General features: G+C 50.9%; 1 protein-coding gene across 2 annotated transcripts in view; it reads left to right on the top strand.

Moving 5' to 3' along the window:
- The window catches only part of Glis1 (GLIS family zinc finger 1), a 195,920-nt gene extending 175,912 nt beyond the window's left edge, over positions 1–20,008 (top strand). The window contains exons 6-11 of one of the 2 annotated variants that reach the window (XM_069987051.1): positions 2,535–2,645; positions 6,180–6,312; positions 12,179–12,332; positions 17,174–17,352; positions 17,900–18,067; positions 19,584–20,008. In XM_069987051.1, coding sequence (XP_069843152.1) covers positions 2,535–2,645; positions 6,180–6,312; positions 12,179–12,332; positions 17,174–17,352; positions 17,900–18,067; positions 19,584–19,738 — 900 coding nt within the window. In that variant the 3' untranslated portion in view covers positions 19,739–20,008. The remainder of the gene's footprint in view (positions 1–2,534; positions 2,646–6,179; positions 6,313–12,178; positions 12,333–17,173; positions 17,353–17,899; positions 18,068–19,583) is intronic. The other variant, XM_069987052.1, reaches the window with a different exon arrangement.
- The last annotated feature ends 3,560 nt before the right edge of the window (positions 20,009–23,568 follow it).

The raw sequence follows: 23,568 nt of genomic DNA on the forward strand, positions 1-23,568 counted from the left end.
TCCACTGTGTGAGGCCCAGGGGAGGCCCATGCAGGTCAGTGCCTGTTTTTCACAAGTTCCCGGCTATGCTTCCCCCAACCCAGCATAGAGAATATAGGGTTCCCTGTGGACAGGAAAGTATCTCCAAACAGAATGGAAAGGACCAGGCCTAGGTTCTGCTTTTGGCCCTTCCACCTGTCAGAGATCTGAGGACAGCCACCTGACTTCTATGGACTTTGGTATTAAAATGCCTTTCCCTCAAGAAGCGGGAGAGGTTGTTGGTATGGGTATGGCTGATGTGGCAGTCTGTATGGCCCTTCTTCCTGTACTGCTGCTTACAGATTAAATGCCACCTAAACCCTGCCATGTCCCAGGCATCCAAAGTGGGCTTTGATCCTTGCAGCCCCAAGTCCCAGTGTAGAATTGAAGTAGCTGCCTTTCCTGCTCTTATTCTTCAGTTGATGGGCCTCAGTTTCCCCATCAGTAGAATGAGGGGATGATAAACTCTCTGTTGCCTACTTCACTGGACTGTTCAGGGCTAAAGAGGCAGCATCGTAGCAAAAAGACCTACTTACAGTCTTGTTGGCACAACAGAGGTCTCAGTCTCTTTCTTCACAAAGAAAGGGTGATTCTCATGAGGTACTGTGAGACTCAAAAGTGACTAAGCAGAGTGCTGCACCTAGCCAGTGCTCCAGAGAAAATTGGTCCTCTGCACAGGCCTGAGAGGTTCTGTGAGCCACTGTGGCAGTCCACACATGATGATGAGTAACCTTGTTGACAAGAACGGAGCAGCCCTGGGCTTGGAGCCTGTGTGGGGACTCCAGGCCCGGGGTTTGGCTGCTGGCTTGGGACAGCCACAGGGTTTCCTGAGGGCTTAGGGGGAGCTGGGCCTGAGGAATGTTCTATACACGTCAAGCCCTGGAAAAACAAACACAGAGATGGGCCTAGCTGCCCTGTTTCCAGGCATGTGTGCCTGCTACATGGAGCTCTGTTTGTTTGCTTTTTGACAAAAGCGTGTGGATTTGTATCAGCATCCTCAAGGGACAGGGCCTGGAGCCAGCTCAGGGACATGAAAGGACCCATGGTGAGTAGGGAATGGAGAAAGAGAGGGGGAGGGAAGAGGGAAAGAGAGAGGATATGGTCGTGTGTATGTGAATGTGTTTTGGAGTGGGGGTCAAGGCTCATGAGCAAGAGGGGGCCAGGTGCATGTGAAAGACACATGGGGGGGGGGTAGGCGTGGCCAGTCCAAGCAGGCCTCCCATCCCTGCCTCCACCTTACTATAAGCCTAGGCAACATCTCAACTCTGTCTCTCTCTTTTTGCTTTTCTCCGTTCTTTAACCTGGCAACTCTCCGTGGCAGCTCCAAGGTATGGTCATCTCTTTCTACTTTCCCTCCCCTTGAGGGCCCTGGGCTATGATCACATCTCTCGATTTCCCCATAATCTGGCAAGGGCAAAATGGTCTTGAGGTCTGGATATGTCCACATGGTATGTCTGACAGGACACAGGAGTCCCAGAGAATCACTCTGAGAGGTGTCTTTTTCTGCCGACACTGTCTTGTCCCCTGTAGTCCTGGGAGGCAGAAGGCTTCCTTCGGTGTCTTTAAAAGAAGAAATCTGGTGAGCTACAAGCCCCAATAGCATCTAAAGTCCCCATCGGGGTTTTTGTGGAAGCCCCTGGGGAGATAAAAATGCAGCTGATTCCCTGCTGTGGCCTGCTGAGACAAGCTATTTCAGATGGGTCTTTGCCATGGTGGAAAAGGCTTCCATGGCACCCAAGAGTTACCATCACTGATGGGAAGAAGCTTGGGCCTATGGAGGGAGTGGGATTTAAGGACAGTTTAGGAGAGGATGTGGGATGAGTGGAGAGAGTGAAGGTTTAGAGGTCAGATTTAATGAGAAGAAAATAGAAAAGGTGCAGAGTAGAAAAGGCCACAGCCTCAAAAAGCTGCAGTGCTAGGTAATAGCCTATGTTTTGAGCACCAGGGAGCCACAAAAGGGGTAATAGAGGTCAGTGCTTGAGGTAGGCCTTGGCTATCATGGAAAAGCACTCAGAGGCCTGGGGGCTGAAGGAAGATAAGCAGGAGTGTAAGTAGAGACAATAGAAATGGCTCGAGTCTCTCATTTGTCTTCTAAGGAGCAGTGGGACCCACAAGTAAGTGGTTGGCAAAAGGCACAGTCCTCCACTACTGGTCTATGCTCTCCCAGGCCAGCTCCCTTCTGACCTCCCACAGTTGTTGGGAAGAAGACCTCCAGTTGCCCTCTGGACCTGCCTACCTCTGTGTGGTCAGTCCCAGGCTGGCCATATTCTCAGTGCTTTTACAACTGTAAAATATAGGAGAACTTTCCTCAGGGTCAGCCCTGTTGTGTAGAAGAGAAAAGTGAGGGTCCATGAGAGAAGGCAATTCACTCAATAGTAGAAGATGCAACGCCCCTCCATAACTCCCAGGTCAGGTGCCTTCCCTTCACCTACTGGTTCTACCCACAGGTCATATAGGTGCCCCTCTCCCTGAAAGATGGTCCCTTACTTTCTTCCTGTGACCTTCTGATGTTACAGAAGCCGTATGCCTGTCAGATCCCCGGCTGTTCCAAGCGCTACACAGACCCCAGCTCCCTTCGTAAGCACGTGAAGGCCCACTCTGCCAAAGAGCAGCAGGTGCGTAAGAAGGTAAGATGGCCTCTCAGCCAGGCTCCTTCTGAAGATATCCCCTATTGTCCTGGCCAGTGTCCAGTATCAGCCCAGGTACCCATATTACCCATGTGTATTCACCCATCTATGCACCTGTGAATGGTACTGTTTCCTACCCAATCCATGAGTACATCTGCTGACCCACAGCCCCTCTTTTATCCCAGCTAGCCAGACATTTGCCCAACCACAAACTGCCCCCAGCACTTCTTCTCTATCTGCCCACTCACCATATCATTGAGTCCAGCCCCATGGTAGGCATGGAGAGTGCAAAATCAGAAAGGCAAAGTGCTCCTCCCAGTGGCAAGAGGCAGATATCAGAGGACTCAATACAGTATGATATAAGTAACAGCAGGGTCACAGTGGTCAGGGGCACAGATAAGGGGTCCTGGCCATCTACAAGAAAGAAATGAAACCAGGAGCCACCGAAGGTAGTGGTTAGGGACATGAGCTCCGGAGCCACCCAGGCTCCATTAGTGCTAGCTCAGTGGCTCTAGAAAGGTACTCTGTGCCTCTACTTTCCTGACTATTACTGCGGTAAGAATAGGGAAATTAGTTGGCTTCAAGGGGAAAATTGAGAGGGCTAAGACTCATACCTGACACAGATTCACAAGCTCAGGATAGAAGTTGGTGTGTGCTATCATTTGTCTTGAGGCAAAATAAGTATGAGGCAGGTGAGTTCACATAAGAAGATGCTCTGGAATGACCAATGATAAGCAAGAATCATCAGCACCATGGCCCAGGCAAGGTTACTGTACACTCAGCTCTCTGTGTCTGGCTCAGAGTTCTGCCCAGTAGTTATGTCTAAGGACAATCAGTGCCAATGACATGTCATCTTGAAAGGTGCTGCTGGGGCCATGAGGAGAACAAGCTATGGTAGGGGAGGTATGCTGGAGAGAAATGCAGGGTGAGAAGCCAATGCTAGAAGCAAGCCCTGTGGGGCAGAGAAAAGTGGCAGAGGAGCCAGCAGAGTAGGGAGCAGCAGACACCATAGAGCCAGACTTGGGGCAGGGGGCAAGATGGTGGCACCCTTTGACACGTAAGAGAACTAAGCAGCAGAGTAGGTTCTTTCTAGGAGAGCTACTGAGGCCACCAAGACCTATGGCAGAGACAGGACAGCACTGTGAGGCAGAGCCTCCTGACCCGGGGAAGCTCAGTTCCTGAGAGAACATGGGAGCAGGGGTATTTGGATGCCAACAAGGCATGGGAGCCATCCCAGGGACTCCAATGTAGTCAAAGGACAAGAGAGAAGAGCCTATGAATTTGTTCCGCCTGATCTGATGTATGGAACTCATTTTGTAATCTAAGCACTATTCTATGGGTCATGGATACTGCCACAAATAAGACAATAAAGGAATGTGGGCAGAGAAAGCAGACTGTTTTATCCCACAGAATGGGGCAAACAGGAATGGAGGTGGAAGTAAGCAGACCTGGTACATGAGGAATGACAGCCAGGCTACCTTAGGTAGGTCTCCATTTTGAAGAAAGTAGGGAGCCATTAGAAGTGATAGATCAGGGCTGGGAAGGTGGCTCAGTGGTAGAGGGCTTGCCTTGCATGCATGAGGCCCTGGGTTCAATTCCTCAGCACCACATAAACAGAAAAAGCTGGAAGTGGTGCTGTGGCTCAAGCGGTAGAGCGCTCGCCTTGAGCTGAAGAGCTGAGGGACAGCGCCTAGGCCCAGAGTTCAGGCCCCACGACCGGACCAAAAAAAAAAAAGTGATAGAGCAGAGGTGGAACAATTTGAGAGCATACTCAGTAAGCATGCTGGTGAAGCCACCTCCAAATTCACCCTAAGAATAATCCAGTAGTCTTCCAAGTCTCAGGAACCAGACCTGGAGCTTCTCAACCTATGTCTCATTTAGTCCTCCTGTGATTCACAGGAACTCATTCTGTTCATATTTTAGAGAAGTGGAAACTGGGGCTTGAAGTATTAATGAAAGCCCAGAATGGTATAGCCCAGGAAAAACAGAGCCAGTACCATCCCAGACCATCTGTCTCCAGAGCTTTCCTAATACTATTTTTAGGTTGAGGGTCCTGAGGAGGGCCAGGAGTGGCCCAGGGAGGCTTCTGTCCCAAGCACAAGAGTGCCCAAGGACTGGAATCCTTCCCTGGTTTTCCCAGGCCCCATACTTGGCTTACACAGAGCCCCCAGGGATTCAGCCGCAGATCTGCAAACTTCCCAACAATAAGCATCCATTAGAGCCATCCGGGATGATGTATCTTTCTGGGTAAAGCGACCCTTGTATTATGACAAGTCCTTGGCAGCCCTGCTGTGTTTCAGAGAGAATTAGAAATGCTTTTCTTCCTTAATTCTCTTCTCCTGCTGTTCCTAATCCGATCGACATTGTGGTCTGCAAGAACATGCCTTGGCCCTCTTTTGCCAGAAACTTCATTTACATGGAAAACAGCTGCTAGGTCAGGCGCTGAGAGCCCAGCAGTGGCAGGCAGGCATGCTGTCCCCAGCCTGATCCTGGCACTCTGGCCTGGGAGGGTGGGAAACCCTTTGGGCTGACTCTCAGTTACTCTTAATGGGACAAGGCTCTGGGACTGTTTGGTCCTGGATAAAGTAAGCCAGTGTCTAGCTCTGAAATCCAAGTTCTGAGATTTCCTTGGGACAAAGGGCCCCTCCCATTCAGGTGCTTGTCCTTTGTTACCCACTGTCCTGAGGGCAGCACCCTCTTCTCTTCTGGATCCATCTGGAGAAGTAATGATGTTCTGAGTTGACTGGGAACAACCAAGGAGTATTGTTAAAGGTTTTGGGTGCACCCCAGCCCTGGCTTGCTGCTAGCCCGATACCTTGGGTCCATATGCTGTCCTCTGAACATAGCAGACAGAGGTTATCAGTGGTTTGTTTCACAGGCTGGATGGGTAAGACCCAGAGAGGGTAGATTATCCAGTGTCCTACAGGGATTAAGAGGTAGAATGAGATTTGAACCCAGTTTTTCTGGCCCACCCTTGCAGGGAGAGGGAAGAATAATGGAGAAAGCCGGGGGAGGGGGGAACAGGCAATGCATGCCTGCTGCCCATCATGCCCATCTCTGCAGTTCACCCTTGATGCAATTGCAAACGCCTGACAGTCATGCTTGTCATCCCTCCTGACTTACGTGCCTCCTATGGGCTGCTCTCAGCCACTGACTGTGCAACCCTTGGGGACCGAAGTTCTTCATAAGCAAACCTCTCTTAAAAGATGTAGGAACCCTGACTCCCAGCTTAGGAAGCTCCCCATCAGTCTTTCCGTGGGTTGGTGGACACTCAGCCTTCCTGGATTCTCTGCTTTGTCTTACACAAGCACGTCTATAGTAAATCTTTGTGTTCAGCCTATCTTAGCTTCTACTAACATCTAACACCATCCTTACGATGTGCAGTTTTAGCCCATTTTACAAATGAGGAAACTGAAGTACAGTGAGGAGGGTCTTACCCTGGGGTTAATGACCTTCTTGCCCTACTCCCTAAACCGAGGGGTCTGATGGGAAAGTGTCCCACACAACCATGACCTACCTCTGCTCACTCCCCAGCTGCATGCAGGCCCCGAGACTGAGGCTGATGTCCTGACGGAGTGTCTGGCCCTGCAGCAGCTCCACGCATCTACACAACTGGCTTCCAGCGATGGGAAGGGCAGTCTTGCCCTGGGCCAGGAGCTGCTCCCAGGTATGCAACGGGAGGCAGGGCCAGGGCACAGGAGGGGAGGCCCTTTCTCCACTGAGTATCCCCAAAAGACAGTAGTGCTCCATGAATCCAGGCCACATGGCACAACTGTTACAAGGCACACACTCCTGGACCTTATTGCCCTTCTTTGATCCGTTCTCTTCTGTCCATCTAAGTAGACACTCCTTCACACTCCTCCCCAGCTCCTGATTGTCAGTGGATAAAGCCTATACCTCCTTAGCCTAATCCCAGAGGCCTCCTGGCTTAAGTACTCATGGTGACCTCTTACCCCATTTTGGCACCCTGGAGGTAGATTTCTAGCCACCTTTTGCTCCTTTGCACTCTGAACCCTGTGCACACCTTGCCAGTTTCTTCTCTTCACATCACTAAGGGGGATCCTTGTCGCCTCCTCCAAGAAGTCTTCCTCTGGCCTCTCACTGTTTCCCATCAGAGCCTTCCACCAAACTAAGGCTTTGAGCTTCTCCAGAGCCTCTTCTAAAAGTTACCAGCACAGGGTTGTGCAGAGCCACATGCCTTGACCCAAACATGGCTGCCAAGTGTAAGATCCACATTCACCCTGTGGCCCATCTGCTGGGTCGCCTGCAGGGAGGAACTGCCTTTCTTCCCTTCATTCTGCTCGGAGTCCTGTTATAGTCCCCCACAAAAGGAAAACAGAAGTACTGAGAGGGTGGGCCTCTTGAACCACATCCACTCACCGTTGAGCTCTGTGGTCCAGAGATGGGGATTCCTGAGTCCCAGAACCCTAGAGGCCCAAACACCTGACCATCAAGGCCTCTTGTCCAACCCAGGAAGCCTGCATGTCCAGCAGCTGCTGGCCATGGGGCAGGCTCAGGCCACAGCAAGAATTCCTGGCCATGTGGCTTGGGAATGCAGCCCAGATAAGGGCAGTGTGGCCTTTAGATTTGGCTGACAGTTTCTGTATTCTGCCCCCCAGTCCCCTGAAGAAACCACAGTCTTAGAAGAGAAAACTCTGCTTACCCTCTGGGATTTCTTGAGTTACTTCAATCATTCAAAACATTTTTCATTTTCTAATTTTATTCTTCCCCCTCAACATTGAAGTAGCAACAGATTTTAAAATAACATCAGAGCCCTTACTAATCAGCCTTAAAAAAGAGTAAGTTTTCACCTTTTCTTCAGGCCCACCAAGAAAGGACACTCCAAGGTGTTATACTGCCCCCTTAGCCAGAGCTGCCTCTCACAGGACCAGAAATCTGAAATGGTTAACCAAGCTGAAAGGGACCATACAGATAAACCTAGCTAGGGATGAGGACATCCCAGTGCTGCCTCCCAGTGATTGGTCCTGACTGCTCAGGAGAGGGGCCAACCATGATTAGCAGTGGTGGCCCAGAGCTAAGGTCCTGCAGCCACAGCATGTGGAACTTGGAAGGACTAAGGCTGGACAGAAGGACTAACCCAAATCCATCTAGAACATCAGCAGAAGCTTCATCCCCAACTGAGGGCCAAGCCGTAAAGAAAAACAATCAATTGAGGTGGAGGAGTCTTTGGATATTCTAGCACCTACCAGACTTACTACTCTGGCCTCAGTTTATCTTGGAGGGCTGTTGTGAGAACATATGCCAGAACATCCCAGCAGCTACCTTGAGCCTAAACCTGTCTGTGTTAATTTCTTACTGCTCACATAAACTTGAGAATGTATGTGGCCTTCTTGGCTAAGAAGGGGCTGCATAAGACTTAAACCATGGCCACATGCCTAAAGATGCACTCTTATTCATTCATTCATTTATTCATTTTGATGGTAATAGGGTTTGAATTGAGAGCCTTACACGCTGTGAAGGGATTCTACCACTTGATTCACACTCCCAGCCCTTTTTGCTTTAATAGTTTTTCAAATAGGGCTTCATGTTTCTGCCAGGGCTGACCTGGACTGTGAAAATCCTATTTATACTTCCTATGTAACTGGAATTATAGGCACATGCCACTATACCCAGCTTTTTCTTGATAGAGGTGAAATCCCATAAACTTTTTGACTGAACTTGGCCTCAAACTTTAATCCTCCTGATCTCTACCTCCCAATTAGGTAGGATTGTAGATGTGAGCCATCTTAGAGGCTGAGGCTTCTGTCTTAATATGGAATCTGCCTCTCACTGCTAGTGCCATTCCCATGCCATCCTAAGTGTCTTCTGCACATTTACCACCATGCTGGCCCCTTCCCTCCACTGTAGCAGATAGAGAAGGAGCAACCTGAAAACACAAGCTGGATTCCCTGGCCTGGGCCCATCAGGGCCCTCTAGAGGCCACATGGCAGATGCCTGAGGCGCAGTTGGGAACAGATGTTAGGGCCAGAGGTTAAGCATTTATGGCTGATGATTGATGATGCTGTTTTACAACCTGGAATGGTATGATTTGGGGGAGGATAGATAGGGCTGGGGCCCCCACTCCCACAGCCCTCACAATCCATTGACTTATATCCCTATCCACTGTCTGTTCATACAAGTTTCATTGTCTCCATGTCATATACTTGGTAACTACCATGTGTCTATCCTCAGTGGGCTATATAGACAGAAACCTAGACCAGGGCAGCAGCAAAGGCTGCAGACAGAGCTTGGGAGGGTTAGGAAAGATGAGTCCAGGACAGATAGGCAGAAGAGGAGCTGGAGTGGAGACATCAGATTGTCAGTGTTATCAGAGGCCCCTGCAAGTTTTTTCTCCTCTGCAGAGGAGAGAGACCTCAAGCCCTTGTCTAGAAGGGCCATCTTTAGCAGGCTTCGATACTGTGATGGGCAGTGAGGACATGAGAAGCATGAGGATCAGCCATGCCTCTTCCAGGCCCTCCCAGCTGTCAAGCCCCAAAATTGGTTCAAGATGGCCAGGCAGTAGGTACCTAGGAGGCACTAAATGTTACAGGATGAACAGTACTGTGCCAGGCTTCCTCCATAATCTTCCCCTTCCGGTATATATCTGAACTAGGCAGGAGGACATGGAACTAGATGGATGGATGGATGGCTGGCTGGCTGGCTGGATGGATGGATGGATGGATGGATGGATGGATGATGGATGGATGATGGATGGATGGATAACAATGCTGCCTTTAGGGACAGATGTCTCAGAGGTGGCGAGTGGTAAGGCTAGTGAGAGACTAGAGGGCACTTGGGACTTGCCAGGGATGTGGGGGTCTCACATTCAGCCAGCACAAAGCCTAGAATAGAACCAAGGCCCTTGCCAGTCCAGCTAGATACTAGCTTGAGCCATTCCTAGAGTGGCATTCTAGACATTCCTAGAACTAGCCTCAGACTTTCTCCCCGTATCACCTGAGAGACAGGCCCTTATTACCTGTCTATTGTGTGACTTTGGCAGGTCACCTGTTGTATTAATATTAAGGTTCATGGGGCCAGTGGCATGCGCCTTTTGTCCCAGCTACAGGAAGATGTTTATGGGTGGGAGGATATAGTCTGAGACCTCATTTTCCTGCATCAGCCTCCTGAATTGTAGGCCTGGGCCAGAAGGGCCATCCTGGTATGAGATAGCCTTGGAACCTAGCCAGTGGAACAGGTAAAGTTCCTTCCTCAGCCCATCCATGAAGGAACCTGATGCGTACTCACATTGCTCCTTATAGGGTGATAAAAATCACTGGATCTGGATCCCTGCTGACCAGAGTGACATTCAAAGGTAACAATTTTCTGAGGCATTCTCCTGTCAGAGTGTACATTGTACCGGTGTCACCCAGAATACAGCCTAGGGACCAAGGGGTCCTCCAGTGCATCCTTCAGTACACAGATAGCAGGGAACATGATGGCAGGTCCTCTTCAGATAAACATGATGAAGGGTGGAGTACAAAACTGATCCCCATTAGTTTTAGCCCGCCTGTCTTAAGAAGAGGGGATAATATTTACCAGCAATATAGCAGACAAGGGGTTAATATCCTGTATATACAGGGAACTCAAGAAACTAATCCCTCCCAAACCTAACAAACCAATTACTAAATGGGCAAGGGAACTAAAGAGGGACTTCCCAAATGAAGAAATAAAAATGGCAAAGAAACACATGAGGAAATATTCATCATCCCTGGTGGTGAAGGAAATGCAAATAAAGACAACCCTGAGATACCACCTTACCCCAGTCAGAATGTCCCACATCCACAAATCAGCCAACAACAAATGCTGGAGGGGATGTGGAGAAAGAGGAACCCTATTACACTGCTGGTGGGAATGTACACTTATACAATCACTTTGGAAAGCAGTCTGGAGGGTCCTTAGAAAGCTAAAGATTGACCTCCCTTATGACCCAGTCATACCACTTCTAGGCATCTACCCTGAACAACAGGAACCAATATACAAGGACACGTGCACCTCCATGTTTATTGCAGCACTGTTCACAATAGCTAGGATATGGAAACAACCCAGATGCCCCACCACAGATGAATGGATCCAAAAATTGTGGTATCTATACACAATGGAATATTATGCAGCCATTAGAAATGACAAAATAATGGCATTTGCAGGGAAATGGATGGAGCTAGAAGGAATCATGTTGAGCGAGGTAAGCCAAGAACGAAGAGACAAACGGTACATGGTCTCCCTGATAAGTGGATGCTAAATCCAAAATGTTAGGTAATACGACAAAACTAACAGGACTTAAGAAACAAAGAACTCCCAACTCATCTGGATGAACCACTACTAAATATCCCCATGCTGCTGATCACATATATGGTATATAACATGTGAACACCGTTATATGTTACAGACTGTGATAGACAATTTGCTCCAGGAAAGTTAGAATGAACTTGTGACTTTAAATGAACATCATTATTCCACAATACTGTGAAATTCGGAAATTATGTAGTCACTTAATCACAATCAAAAAAAAAAAAAAAAAGAACCTCGGGGAAGGTAGGGAGGGAGGGGATGGTAGGGGGAAAACAATGGAGGGGGTAACAATGTTCAAGAGGAAGTGTACTCATTACCTCACTCATGTAACTGTAACCCTCTGTATAGTATCTTTACAATAAAAAAAAAGAAGAGGGGATAAAAGATGGTTAACCCTGTAAGTATGACCTGTAGGTTTAGAATCTGAGCCCTGAACTGACTTGACAGATGGCCTCAATTGGGACAGTGGGGACCTTTCATGTAGTATGCAGCCTCGAAAGCTATGTATGTCAGCCCTACTCAGGGCTCTCTCCGGCCAGCTGGTATAGTCATTCTCTCCCTGAGAACAGTGCACAGAAGACTCCTGGGCTCTGCTTGGACATTTCCGAGGATTACAGTTCATTCTCTCCAGAAGCCCAGTGTGCTACGGCAGCATTCCTGGCTAGAAGTCAGTCAAGCCTAAACTCCTTTCTGTCTCACCTGCAACAACGTTCCTGGCTAGAAGTCACTGTCAAGTCTAAACGTCTTTCTATCTCTCTCAAGCTGCTCTTGATTCCAAAGACCCCACTGGTTTCTAGGAATACACAGAGCAGTTACATTTCCAAAACAGCCCAGAGAGGTGCACACACACACACACACACACACACACACACACACACACACACACACACACACACACACACACACACACACACACACACACACACACACACACACACACACACACACACACACACACACACACACACACACACACACGAGGTATGACTATCTTATGTCTGTGGCAGCCATTTCCTGCCTACCTCTGCCATCATAAGAGTCCTTAGCCCTGGACATGGTCCTTTAGCCATGCAGAGTAGAGCTACCACCTTTCTTGTTTGGACCCTTAAACTCCTATTAATACAACAGTATTCATTATCCTTCTTGTCATTCTCTCTTACAAGCTGTCACACATTGCTCCTGCTCATCACAGTCATCTCTCAGAGTAGGACAAAGCCCAGTGATATTTTCTTGGTTTCCTGCAGGTGTGTATCCTGGCTCCATCAACCCCCACAGTGGGCTTGCTTCAGGCATCCTGCCCCCTACGCTCGACGTCCCTTCCAGGCCCCACCCACTGGATGCTACCAGTTCCCACCACCATATGTCCCCTCTGCCGACCACTGAGAGCACCAGGGATGGGTATGTACCCTAAGCCAGTCCTCCCTGAGAAACATGTGGGCACTTACTTGAGAGGTGGGTAAGTGCAGGCACCTCACACACCCTGTGGTTGTTAAAATAATGAGAATACCTCACATTTACAGAGCTCTGTGCTTTCTACCAAAGCATTTTCTGCTTTCTACCAACCATTCTCCATGCATCATGTTACCAATGGCTCCCAATGACTTAGAGGCAGGAATATTGGTATTTGAGCTTTGGATACTCACCCTTTTCTCCCTCCTGAGAGTCTTGGGAGGATGCAGGGCTCACACCTGTGTACTGCTATATCCAGGCTTCCTTGAAGTCTCCCTTGGCTTCTTCTTGGCCCTCTGTGCATTTGGAAGCAAGCTTCCAACTTCCCCTTCAGAGAGACTTGCTAGTCTTCACCCATCTCTGCCAGTGTAGCTGTGGTTGTGGCTTTACCTGACAGAGCTTCCCTGGAACCTTACAACAGAGTCTCTCTGCAGAGAGGAACATCTTTCCTGCATCCAGTGTAGCTCTCACTGTGACCACTTAAAGTCTAGACATAGTAAATGTGCTCATTTCTAACTCCCAACAATGCTGGAGTCTGTGTCTTCCTAGCATACAGAGGAAATTCAGTCCTATCCTCCTGTCCTCTCAACAATCTTTGCTTATTACCAGCAGTGACTTGATCAAATTCTTCACCCAAGGCATGGCCCCAATACTTCCCTCTTTTTCTGCCCTTTTACGCCAAGACTGCAGCCCTGGCCTTAACCAGTGTATACCTGGGGCCAGCCTGGCTTCACCACCAGCTCCTATCTGGGCCCCTGCTGCCAGTCATCCCTTCTTTCAGCATACAGTTGAGCCTTGAGAGTAAGCTGGGCCCAGTGCTGGGCCACTACTGGCTCCATCCTGAAGCTGCTATGTGAGAGGTGAGAGACTGGCTGTACAGGGCCAGGTACTGTAGAGAGAAAGCAGAAAAGGCTGTGGAAAGTCAGAGGATGCCCTGAGAAGGCTGCCTAGTGCAGGGTGCTAAACTAGCCTGTAAGGTGAAGCAGAACTGGACAGGTAGAGGACACGTGAGGGAAAGAGCAGCAGGGATGCAGACAGGCCTGATGAAGGCTGGTACAAAAGCCATCATGTGAATGATAGCTGTGGATAGGCTGCCGGGCCTAAACCACAGGTTGGTCCTGGGACTGTAACCAGATTTGGGAGCAGCCATGTGACCAGATTTGGAGTCAGACACAGGCTGGATTGTGGGAGGCAAGAGATTATGGAGTACAGGACAGCATCCTGACCAAGTGGTATGGGGTGTTGAAAGAACATCCAGAAGGCAGTAGTGATAGCCTAGGCTCAGCAGAGTTAGGAGACCCTAGTGGAGCAGAAAGGGTTGGAAAGACAGAGACAGGCCCCAAGGTATGCAGAAAGGTGTGAGCAGAGCTGAAGAAGATGGTGCTGTAAGAGCAGAGAGCAATAAAAATTATCCTCCTAATCTAATGCTGATGGCTCACACCTGTAAGCCCAGCTACTCAGGAGGCTGAGATCTGAGAATCACTGTTCAAAACTAGCCTGGGCAGGAAAAGTCCGTGCAATTCTTATCTCCAGTTAATTAACAAAAAGCCAAAAATGGAGCTGTGGCTCAAATGATAGAGCGATAACCTTGAGCACAAAAGCTCAAGACAGCACCAGGTCCTGGATTCAAGCCCTAAATATCTCATATCTCTCTCTCTCTCTCTCTCTCTCTCTCTCTCTCTCTCTCTCTCTCTCTCTCTCTCTCTCTCTCTCTCTCTCTCTCTCTCTCTCTCTCTCACACACACACACACACACACACACACACACACACAAAGGAAAGAAGGAAGGAAGGGAAGGGGAAGGGAGAGAGAAAGCCTTCCTCAGGCAGGGATCCTCATCTTCATGGGATAGAGCACCTAGAGTACCTCATGACAGTAGTGGGGCTTCCAGGCTGGCCAGTACAGTGTCCCCACAGACCTACCTCAGGGAGCTGAGAGTGTGAGCATCCAGGGCATGCCTGGCATAATCCAAGTCCCAGAGAATAAAGGTAGCTACTATTATAATAATTTTTATTACAATAATTTTTATAAAAATAAAACCTATTTAAAGAGAAAAAATTACCCTCCTCTAGGAACAGATGAGAGTCAGACAAATGTGCCTGGCATTGTGTATATCATTTGGTACAGCTCCTTGGACAGGAGCCCCTGCCCCCATCCTACTCCCAGCTCAGTCCACCTGCTCACTCACCAGCCAACCCCAACATCTCCAGCCAAAGGAAAATTAGCCATACGAGCCCTTCCTGACTGCGCTCTGCACAGCCTCTAATCACCTGCCTGCCACCTGCATAAGTGCCTATCAAGAATTCCTGCAGTGAGAGGCAGAGTGATGACAAGGCAGGACACCCAGCCCACCTGCCCACCGCTGCTGGCAGAGCGGGTCCAAGGCATCCTCCCCAACCAAGCGCCCAGCCCCTCCGCTGCGGGAGAGAAGGGCCCTCGTGCCTGACACCAGTCTGGGGCTTGGCCTGAATGGGTTTATTTTTTCATCCACTGAGGAGAGAGGGGAGGGAAGGGCCTTCAACCTCCCCTTCCTGCCAAAGTCAACAGAGAACTGCCACTTGAGGCTCCCCAGCGGTTTGCTGGTACGTTTAAATAGCTTGACAGAATTATCTGATTCACTCAAAACTATGCTAAGAGGGCCCGACTTCATGACCAAATGTATTTACCCTGGCTCAGAGAAGACGCCAAATAGGGTGGGTTTTTTTCTTCCTAGCTCTGTGCTTGGTATGAAGCCCTCTGTCTGCCAGGCCAGTGAGGTTTCACATTAATTTTTATTGATTCCAATTGAAACACAAGTATTTGATGTGGGAGTTATTTGCATGGCTCAGAAGAAGGCTCCAGGTGACCTCCTCTCTTTTCAGAGTCCAGGTGGAGCAGTGCAGCTTGGCCTGCGCGTCATGTCGGCTGCGCGTAGAGTTGTGTTCTGTTTAATTTCACTGGCTGTGAAGGTGGGAAATGCAAATTTATGGCAGGGCAGAGACGGGAAAACCCATGTGTTTCCCCCTCTGATCTGTTCTTACTTCTGCATAGCAGTTCATCTCTGGGACTTGGAACTGAGCAATTTACAAACCCACTTAGTGTCATCATTTGCCATATGCCAGGCCCAAAGCTGGCCCTCCCCAGAGGAGCTGCTGGGGAGAGCTGGCTTGTTGGTCCCCAGATGGGATGGGGGCAAGTCAGACACCACACAGCAGGCCTGAAGGAAGAGGGACCACTCTCTTGGCCATACCTTGACCCATCTTCTACCAGAACTGACCATGAAGACCCCAGGTTGTACACAGCCCTGCAGCTCATAGTAGTCACACCGTCCCACTCAAAGAGGATTTGGCTCATGAACTAAAGGCCAGGAACCCAGCACAGAGGCCCTCTTTCTACACTTCATGAGGGGACCAGACATGTAAAAGACAGTGCATTGGAGATACAGTGGCCAGATATAGAGCTCAGGATGGAGGCAGTAAAGAGGGCACATCCGACTGCAGATGGGCCCCTCCCCCGCATCTCACTCCCAGTCTCCTGTCAGTGTCATACAGTCCGGGCTTTCCTCAAAGCAAAGCTGTCCCATTAACACCTCATATAGTCTTGGAGCAACTCACAGGCCTCAAGCAAGCAGGGAAGTACAGGCTACCTGGAACTTTCTATTTTAATGTGGCTGATTCAACAAATCTACAGATCCACACAAGAATATAGAGACTGAACACACACACGCACATGTGCATGCATGCGCACGCATGCACACACACACACACACACACCTCCTTCCTGCTGCACATAAATACTTCCTAGGCTACAAGCCTTCTGCCTCATCCCAGAGCCCAACTAACCTCAAGGTTGCTTTGGTCTCTGTGAGCACACCCAAGGCTGAGGTAGGAGCCTGGTCAGCAGCAGTGGCAGTCCATTTCAAGGGTGCTTTATGTGGCTGGATTAGGGTAACTGCCAAGCTCTCAGGCACAAGATCTTCGGGTGAGCACTGTCTTAGGCCTGCATCCCTTAGGCTCTATATGAAGGGAAATGGTGAGCCCCTATCACACGAGGTATGCAAGTAGAGGGGAGATGGTCAGGAGTGGAGATGGAAGAAAAAAGAGGGGGCCAACTTGGACATCAGACACACCTACTAGCTCTTCCCTTCCTGTTGATGGAGTGGCTATCTGGTAGTCCAGTGGGGCTTTGTACACATTGCTTTGATTTTACCCAATATTACTCATGAGGTCAGTGCTCTGTGGCTGGGAAGAACATGGGTGACCTCTGTGAGCCTTGTTTTTTCTGATCTACAAAAGGGCAAAAGAAGCCTGTCACAGGGCTTGGGGCAAGGGAAGGCAATGAATGGTGATTTAGTGCTGTGGATTCTTCTGTCAAACACCTGCTAAGGCTTTCAGTGTGGGCCATTCAGGGCTCATCCTCTAGATGGCCCAAATGGCACACAGTTAGAGTTGAGCACCCAGCAAAGCAAATGGTATTCCACCTTCAATAATGAGAGTTTTGGAGTGCCAGAAGAGTACAGCCCTTTGTAGGGAAACTAAGGCTCAGCAACTTTACAGTTACAAGTTTGCTGGCGAGAACAGGAGTTTAAATAGTGTTCTGTAGATTCCAGAGGTTGTGTGCATTGCTGTGGCTCCTTGCTGACTAGCAAGCCGGCTGCTAGGCTCTCAATCAGAATTTAGTTCCCACCTGAACATAACTGAGCCAGGCTTTCTCTTCCACTTGCACCATTGGGAGGAAGAGCAGGTGGTGAGCGGACCCAACGCTGTGCCTCTCTCCCAGGCCTGCCTGCTCATGGTGGTCTGTTCTCTCCAGGTTGGGATCCAGCCTCCTCTCACCCATGGTCAGCCCATTGAAGGGGCTTGGACCACCACCACTGCCACCGTCGTCCCAGAGCCAGTCTCCCGGGGGCCAGCCCTTCCCCACACTCCCCAGCAAGCCACCCTACCCACCCTTCCAGAGCCCCCCACCCCCGCCTCTGCCAAGCCCACAAGGTAAGACCCGTCCTGACATCTCTTCGTGTACACCCCTAATTCCTTATGGAGCAACACACAAGCCTGGGGGAGGCAGGTGGGTCCTCAGAGAATGACATCCAGACGTGGAAGCTCACACTGGAGAAGCTGGGAGACAGTGACCCACAGCACCTAGCCAGGACTTAGTCTTGAGAAAATCAGTCCAAAAGGTAAGGAAGGGCCCTTCAGTCACTGTCCATGGTGGGGAAAGGGCTTTCCCCTTGAGAGAACGGCATAGCAGGGCTTTGGCCTTGGCGGTAGGTAGGTCAGGAATGCTTGGAGAACGAGAAGGTGGGTAGTACGTATAATGGATTTGAGAGAGTGGGAGAACAAGAGCACCATCGTCCACATGGGACCCCCCCAACCCTCCTCTCCACAGACTTCGGGCCCCTTCTCTGCCCTGTACTCTCTCCTCTCATGCATAACCACAGTGGCCCAGATAATGGGCCTGAGTTGTACAGTGATTCAGTCCGCTCCCTGCCCTGCACTTTCCCTTCATGAATGCAACCTTTGCTGCACACTCTTCCAGGCTACCAAGGGAGTTTCCACTCCATCCAGAATTGCTTCCCCTATGGTGACTGCTACCGAACAACAGAGCCAGCCACAGGTGGAGACGGGCTGGCAGGGGAAGCCCATGGTTTCAACCCACTGCGACCCAATGGCTACCACAGCCTTAGTGCACCTTTACCTGCCCCAGGTAAGTGCTGCCTGCTCCTGCTCTTTGCACTCACCCTGTGCTGCTTTAGGCAGGGTCCCACATTCTTTGGAAGCCCTATGTGGAAGATCCTCCTGTGTACAAAGACACAGAGGATTATAGGGACCCAGTTTTCACAGAGCTGATATTTGCACCCATGACAGTAGATGGCTGTGCCCAGCCCCACACAGCTGTGTGTGTCTTCCACAGGTTTCTGAGGACTCAGGGAACACTAAAGTGGGGCTCTTAGTCTAACTATTGCCTCACTCCCAAGTGTTGCTTGAGCACCAATGGATGCTAGCTGAGCTGTAGACCCTACGGATACATTAAGGACTTGGACTCCCATTTACAAAGAAAAGACCAGGAAGGAGCAGTGCCTAGAGCATACTTACTCCCCCGTATAGTCTGGGGTCCAAGAGCAGAAGAGGTAGAGGGCCTGTCTCCTAGTCCCTGGTGAGCTAAAGAAGCCTAGTGAGAGGAATAGGCTCTGTGTGACCATAGTGAATCAGCTCAGCCCATCAAACCAGGCGTAGGCAGAACAGGATGGCAGATGAGTGGCTGAGACCTCTTGGAGCGCCCTAAGCCAAACTCTTCCTAAATCAGCTTCGGGGCCAGATCTAGCTAGTGGCCACTGAGGCCCAAAGGGGAAACTGCAGGCCTGCCCCAGAGGGCTCTCAGGCAACCAAGGGTAGAAGGTCAAGTACCAGGGCCACAGACAAGCACTCAGCCCCATGGGTCTCTCTGTAATGGTCCGTGTGTGCGTTCTTACACATGTGCTTCTCATCTCTCTGTGTCCTGTCTGCGCAGTGGGCATGCCTGTGTGCATGTGCACATAGGGCTGGCTCAGGTGGTTCTGGGCAGCAGGAGGGGACCCCAGAGCGTGTGCTCTCATATCTGCACACTTGTACTCAAGTCGTGCCATCCTGATGTTCCCACACCTGTCGCTCTGCACATTGTGTCACCCACCTGTAACTACCTGTGTCCACAGACCGTGTGGGCCCAGTCACTTGCGGGCTTGTTTCAGATGAGTGTGCTGTGTACCTGTAGATTGGAATACAGTGTATGAAGGTGGATATGTGCCACACATCTGCATGATAGAACTGTGTCTGGTTCACCTGTGTGGTGTGAGCACACTGATTGGTGTGTGATCAGGTACCAGTGCTGTACCCACCCCGCTGGCTCTCACTATACTGACTTTCCCACCCCTACCCACCTGGGCAGATCTCTGTGTAGCAGCAAGGCCTGACACCAGTAACTTTGAGGAGAGCTAAAGGCAACCCCATACTGGGTCAGAGAACTAGAGAAGCCCCCAACCAGAATGAGAAGCTTCTCTGGGCTTCTGCTCTCCCCAGTACCCACTGCAGCACCGCTACTGTCAGCCAGTTCCCCTATCAAGGTGAACCTAGTCCCTCAGCTGTCCCAGGCTCCCTGGAGGGTCAGGCTCAGGACTCCCTCCAGCCCCTCTCCTTACCACAGGCACCTGAGGTCTAAGAAACCCATTCTCTCCTGTCTCCCATAGGCTATGAGGCCCTGGTTGAGGCCCCATGCCCCACAGTGCTGCCGCCACAGCCAGCCGAAGATGTGTCCAGCGGCCCTGAGGACTGCAGCTTCTTCTCCAATGGAGCCTTTGACCACTGCCTGAGTCACATCCCCTCCATCTACACCGACACCTGAAGGAAGGCTCACGCGCCCGCCTGCCCAGCTCACAGACTTTGCCTCACCTACTTGCCACGGGCTCCCGCCCCCTGCACCTGGCAGGAGCAGCAAAGTGACCATCACAGGGAAACCCGGCACTGTGGGAGGGAGTGGCTTGCTGAGCTCCGAGCTGCCCACAGGGAACATGCCCTGCGACAGTTCCTGGATAGTGTCTTCCTCTTTCTCCTCCCTATGGTTTTAACATCACAGACCTCGTGTATTATAAATTGTACAGAACTTGTTTCCATTTCCCTGTCAGTTTTATATTTTTGGTTTTACCAACAAAGCATTAAAAACTGGAAATGAGACTTGGAAGTCAGGTTCTCTGGTGGGATTCAGCCTAGAAGCTGAGGCCAGGAGTGCACAGCAAAGAGCCAACCTCTGGGGGCTTGGGAGGCCCCATGGACGGCCTCCCCATGGAGGCCCCAGGTCGGCCCCAGGTTCCAGCATGTGGATAGGCACCAGTGTTAACTGCCTCCCACCTCCACATGTTATGACTGTTAAGAGACCCCAGGGAGGGGTATCACCACAGACAGGTGAGAGACGGAGGCTAGGAGGGGCTCCGTGACTGATGTGGTCCCACCACACCATGTCAGAGTGACATGGAACCCAAGCCATGTCCCTAGGTACCTGCAGACTGCTGCATCGAGGCCTCAGCCAGTGGAGAGTGAGCTGAAGCTCTGCCACCCGGGCTCTGTAGACCTCGGACGCCATGGGAGTCTAGACAGGCTTTTGAACACTAATACCCAACAGCCGTAGAAGGAAGGAGCACAGGTGGGTCCCTGAAGACTGGCTGAGGCCCAGGGAGGTCTGGCCTAGTGCTGCCTCCACTCTGTCCCTCTGTCCCTCTCCAGTGTCTAGCCCAACACCCAAACCTGTGCTGGTGACCTGGATGGTGTGCGTTTTACCTTGTCACCCTGAGGGTCATGGAGAAGTTGAAGGCAACGTCCTGCCTCCTCTCAGCTCAAGAGACACAAAGCAAAGAGGTCCCATTCCTTGCATACCTCTTGTGTGTCAAGTTCTACCCTACTCCTAGAAACATCCTAGGGAGGATCTTCCAGCTCCCCACCCCCACCCCGCCATCAGTTGAGGAGCAGCTGCCAGATTCAAACGCAGATCCACAGGCAGCTCTGTGTTCACACAGTTGGCTTAAGTAGGCAATGAGAGATGGAAAAGTCGAGTCAAACCCCTTCACAGAGGGGAAACTGGGGCTACAGAGGCCACCTAAGCAAGCAGTGACAGAACTCTTGCCACAAGCATGATCCCTCCTCCTCATCTAGGGACATTTTACCTGGATCACACCAACTGTGAGTCTAAGAACCCACTGAGAAGCCATTGTGCCCTGTCCTCTTCACTCACTCCCACCCCACCCCAGTGTGGGGTTACATCCAGAGCATGCTTTCCTCAGCCACTGAAGGACCCGTGTGGGAGGGAAGTACAGGCATAGCTATGTCCCATTAAGGGCCTCACTCCCATCCAGTGATCTGTCCACCCAGCCCTCCAGTCATGGGATAGGGCAGGGGGACTTGTACTGTCAGAAAGCCAGGCGCCATGCTTCCTTTGGTTTGCTGGACACGTTTAAACTCTCCTCCATCAGCTAGCTAGTCTATGCCTCATCTGACTCCAGATGATCTTTGTCCCCATTTTACAGATGCAGAAACTGAGGAATGGTAAAGTAACTTGTCCCCATGGTATAGTCATCCATACTGCACCTTTTGCCCCTTAAAGACTGGGGCACTCTGGCGCCTACCTCTCACAGCCCTGGCCTCTGTGTGGACCCAGGCCAAGCCCCGACTGGTACGGGGCCCCTAACTCCCAGCCAGGGTCCCTCCATCCCCATGTCTCTTCCCCCACTGATTTTATGGAACTAATTAGGCTGTGGCGAAATTCCTTTTACAGGGATGCTCAGGAATCAATACTGCATGTCATTGTAAGTACTTAATCCACTCCAGATAAGCAGAATTAAACTGTACAATGAGGACATATTTCTATTAATAATGAAAAGGGCTGAGCCTCGAGCAGAACACACAGGGAGCTGGCAGTTGGATCCCATTTAATTTCAGAGAGAGAGAGAGAGAGGGGGAGAGGGAGAGGGAGAGGGAGAGGGAGGGAAACAAAGAGACGTGGAGAGGAGGCAGACAGAGGGCTGGAGGTGATGGCAGAGCCAGACCCCTGCCCACAGAAGTCCTGGGGACTGCCAGCGTGATTCCTCTCACTGGGGACTGTCCCCACTCCTTTTGGCACCCTCAGGTTTCCTGGTCCTGATGTCGGCGGAGTTTGCTGTTTATCCAAGGTGAGCATGGCACGGGAGGGCCCGGGGCAGGACACAGAGGCACCTGAGCCCTTGCCCAGCCATCATCCTAGCAGCTCATTTAAAAAATGAGCTGCAGCCTTTCTTCCTTCCACCCTCTGGGGGAGGGCATGGGAGCCTGCCACCTCTATTCCCAAGAGCACAGTACTGCCCTAAGTGGCAGAGAGGTGCGGCTGTCATTGTCACACAGCTGGGGGTTGGGGGGGGGGGAGCTGATGTTTTTTACTGGGGAACAGGCCAGGCCTGTGAGTATACAGCGATGGACATGAGTCTTCCCCAATAACCTAAGGCCTGGGGACAATGACCAGGATTGCCAAATGACCATGCTGCCCTTCCAGTCCAGACTTGCTGCAGCCCATGTCTCTGCCCAGTGTAGGCTGAGATTACATGCACGCACAACACACACACACGCGCACACACACACACACACACACACACACACACACACAGCCTCCACCTCTTCGGCTCCCCCAGAGCCCTGTCTCTGCCTTCTCCCTCCCTGCTCCTGGGGCTCTCTGGCTCTCTACCTCCTGGTCGGCTCTATCTTAACACTGTTCTACCCAGGCCCTATATCCATCCCTCTTCCTTTTCTCCACCCCACCCAAATCCCTGTGGCTCTCTTCCCTCCTTTTTTCCACCAGTTTTTGTTTTCTGTCTCCTGCTTCAACAGAAAATCCTTTATGCTATCAGGTCCCATCAGAGGTCAGAACATATTTCTTCTCGCTCCCTCTTCCTTTGCTTCTTTCTCCTCACTCTGCCCTCTCTGTGGCCCAGTGAAACAATGTGACCTGCCCAAGGCAATAGAGGCCTGGTAGCTGGGGGTGTGTCCCCAGCGTTCAGCATTTAGGAGTGGAGACCACACCCATCTCATGCTCTCCATACTTCTATGCCCACCACCACCTCCCAAAGAACATGGGCACAACCATTGCTGCAGCAGCAAGTGTGGTAGCCCATTTTACAGAGTGAAAAACTGAGACTTAGACAGGTGACTTACGTGAGGCAGTTGGGCAGAACTGGAATAGGGACTCACCCCTCCCTGCTGGTCTGCCTAACAGACCAAACTTGGATCCCTGGATATGCCCAAGGATTTCTGGCACACGCCTCTCTCACTCACCCAGAGGGGACCATTACGTTTTTACAAGTCCTGATTTATACACTCGCCTGGGCTGCAGCCCTGCCAGGGATTTATAGGTTTCTAAGTGGTTCTGTCTCTGGGGGAAACGCAAACAATGCGAGCCCGGAAAGAACTGCCAGCCCTTGTCGGTCTGCGGCTGCTGAGCCAAAGCTGAGGATTTACTCCCAGGGGCCTTAAGCCTGGGACCCCTCCGTCCCACTGGGGAGCCACTGCCTTCATGTGCTAGATGTGGGCCTAGTGCGAATGTTTGTTAGGGCAGAGCAAAGCACAGAGCAGCCCAGGCATCACCATGCCGGGGATGGGATGGCAGGCATCACGGGGAAGGAACTAAGCTGCACTGAAAGTTGCGGCACTGCATCCAAG

This window comes from Dipodomys merriami, unplaced genomic scaffold, assembly GCF_024711535.1.
Source record: "Dipodomys merriami isolate MVZ:Mamm:240054 unplaced genomic scaffold, mDipMer1.0.p SCAF_34, whole genome shotgun sequence".
Lineage (NCBI taxonomy): Eukaryota > Metazoa > Chordata > Mammalia > Rodentia > Heteromyidae > Dipodomys > Dipodomys merriami.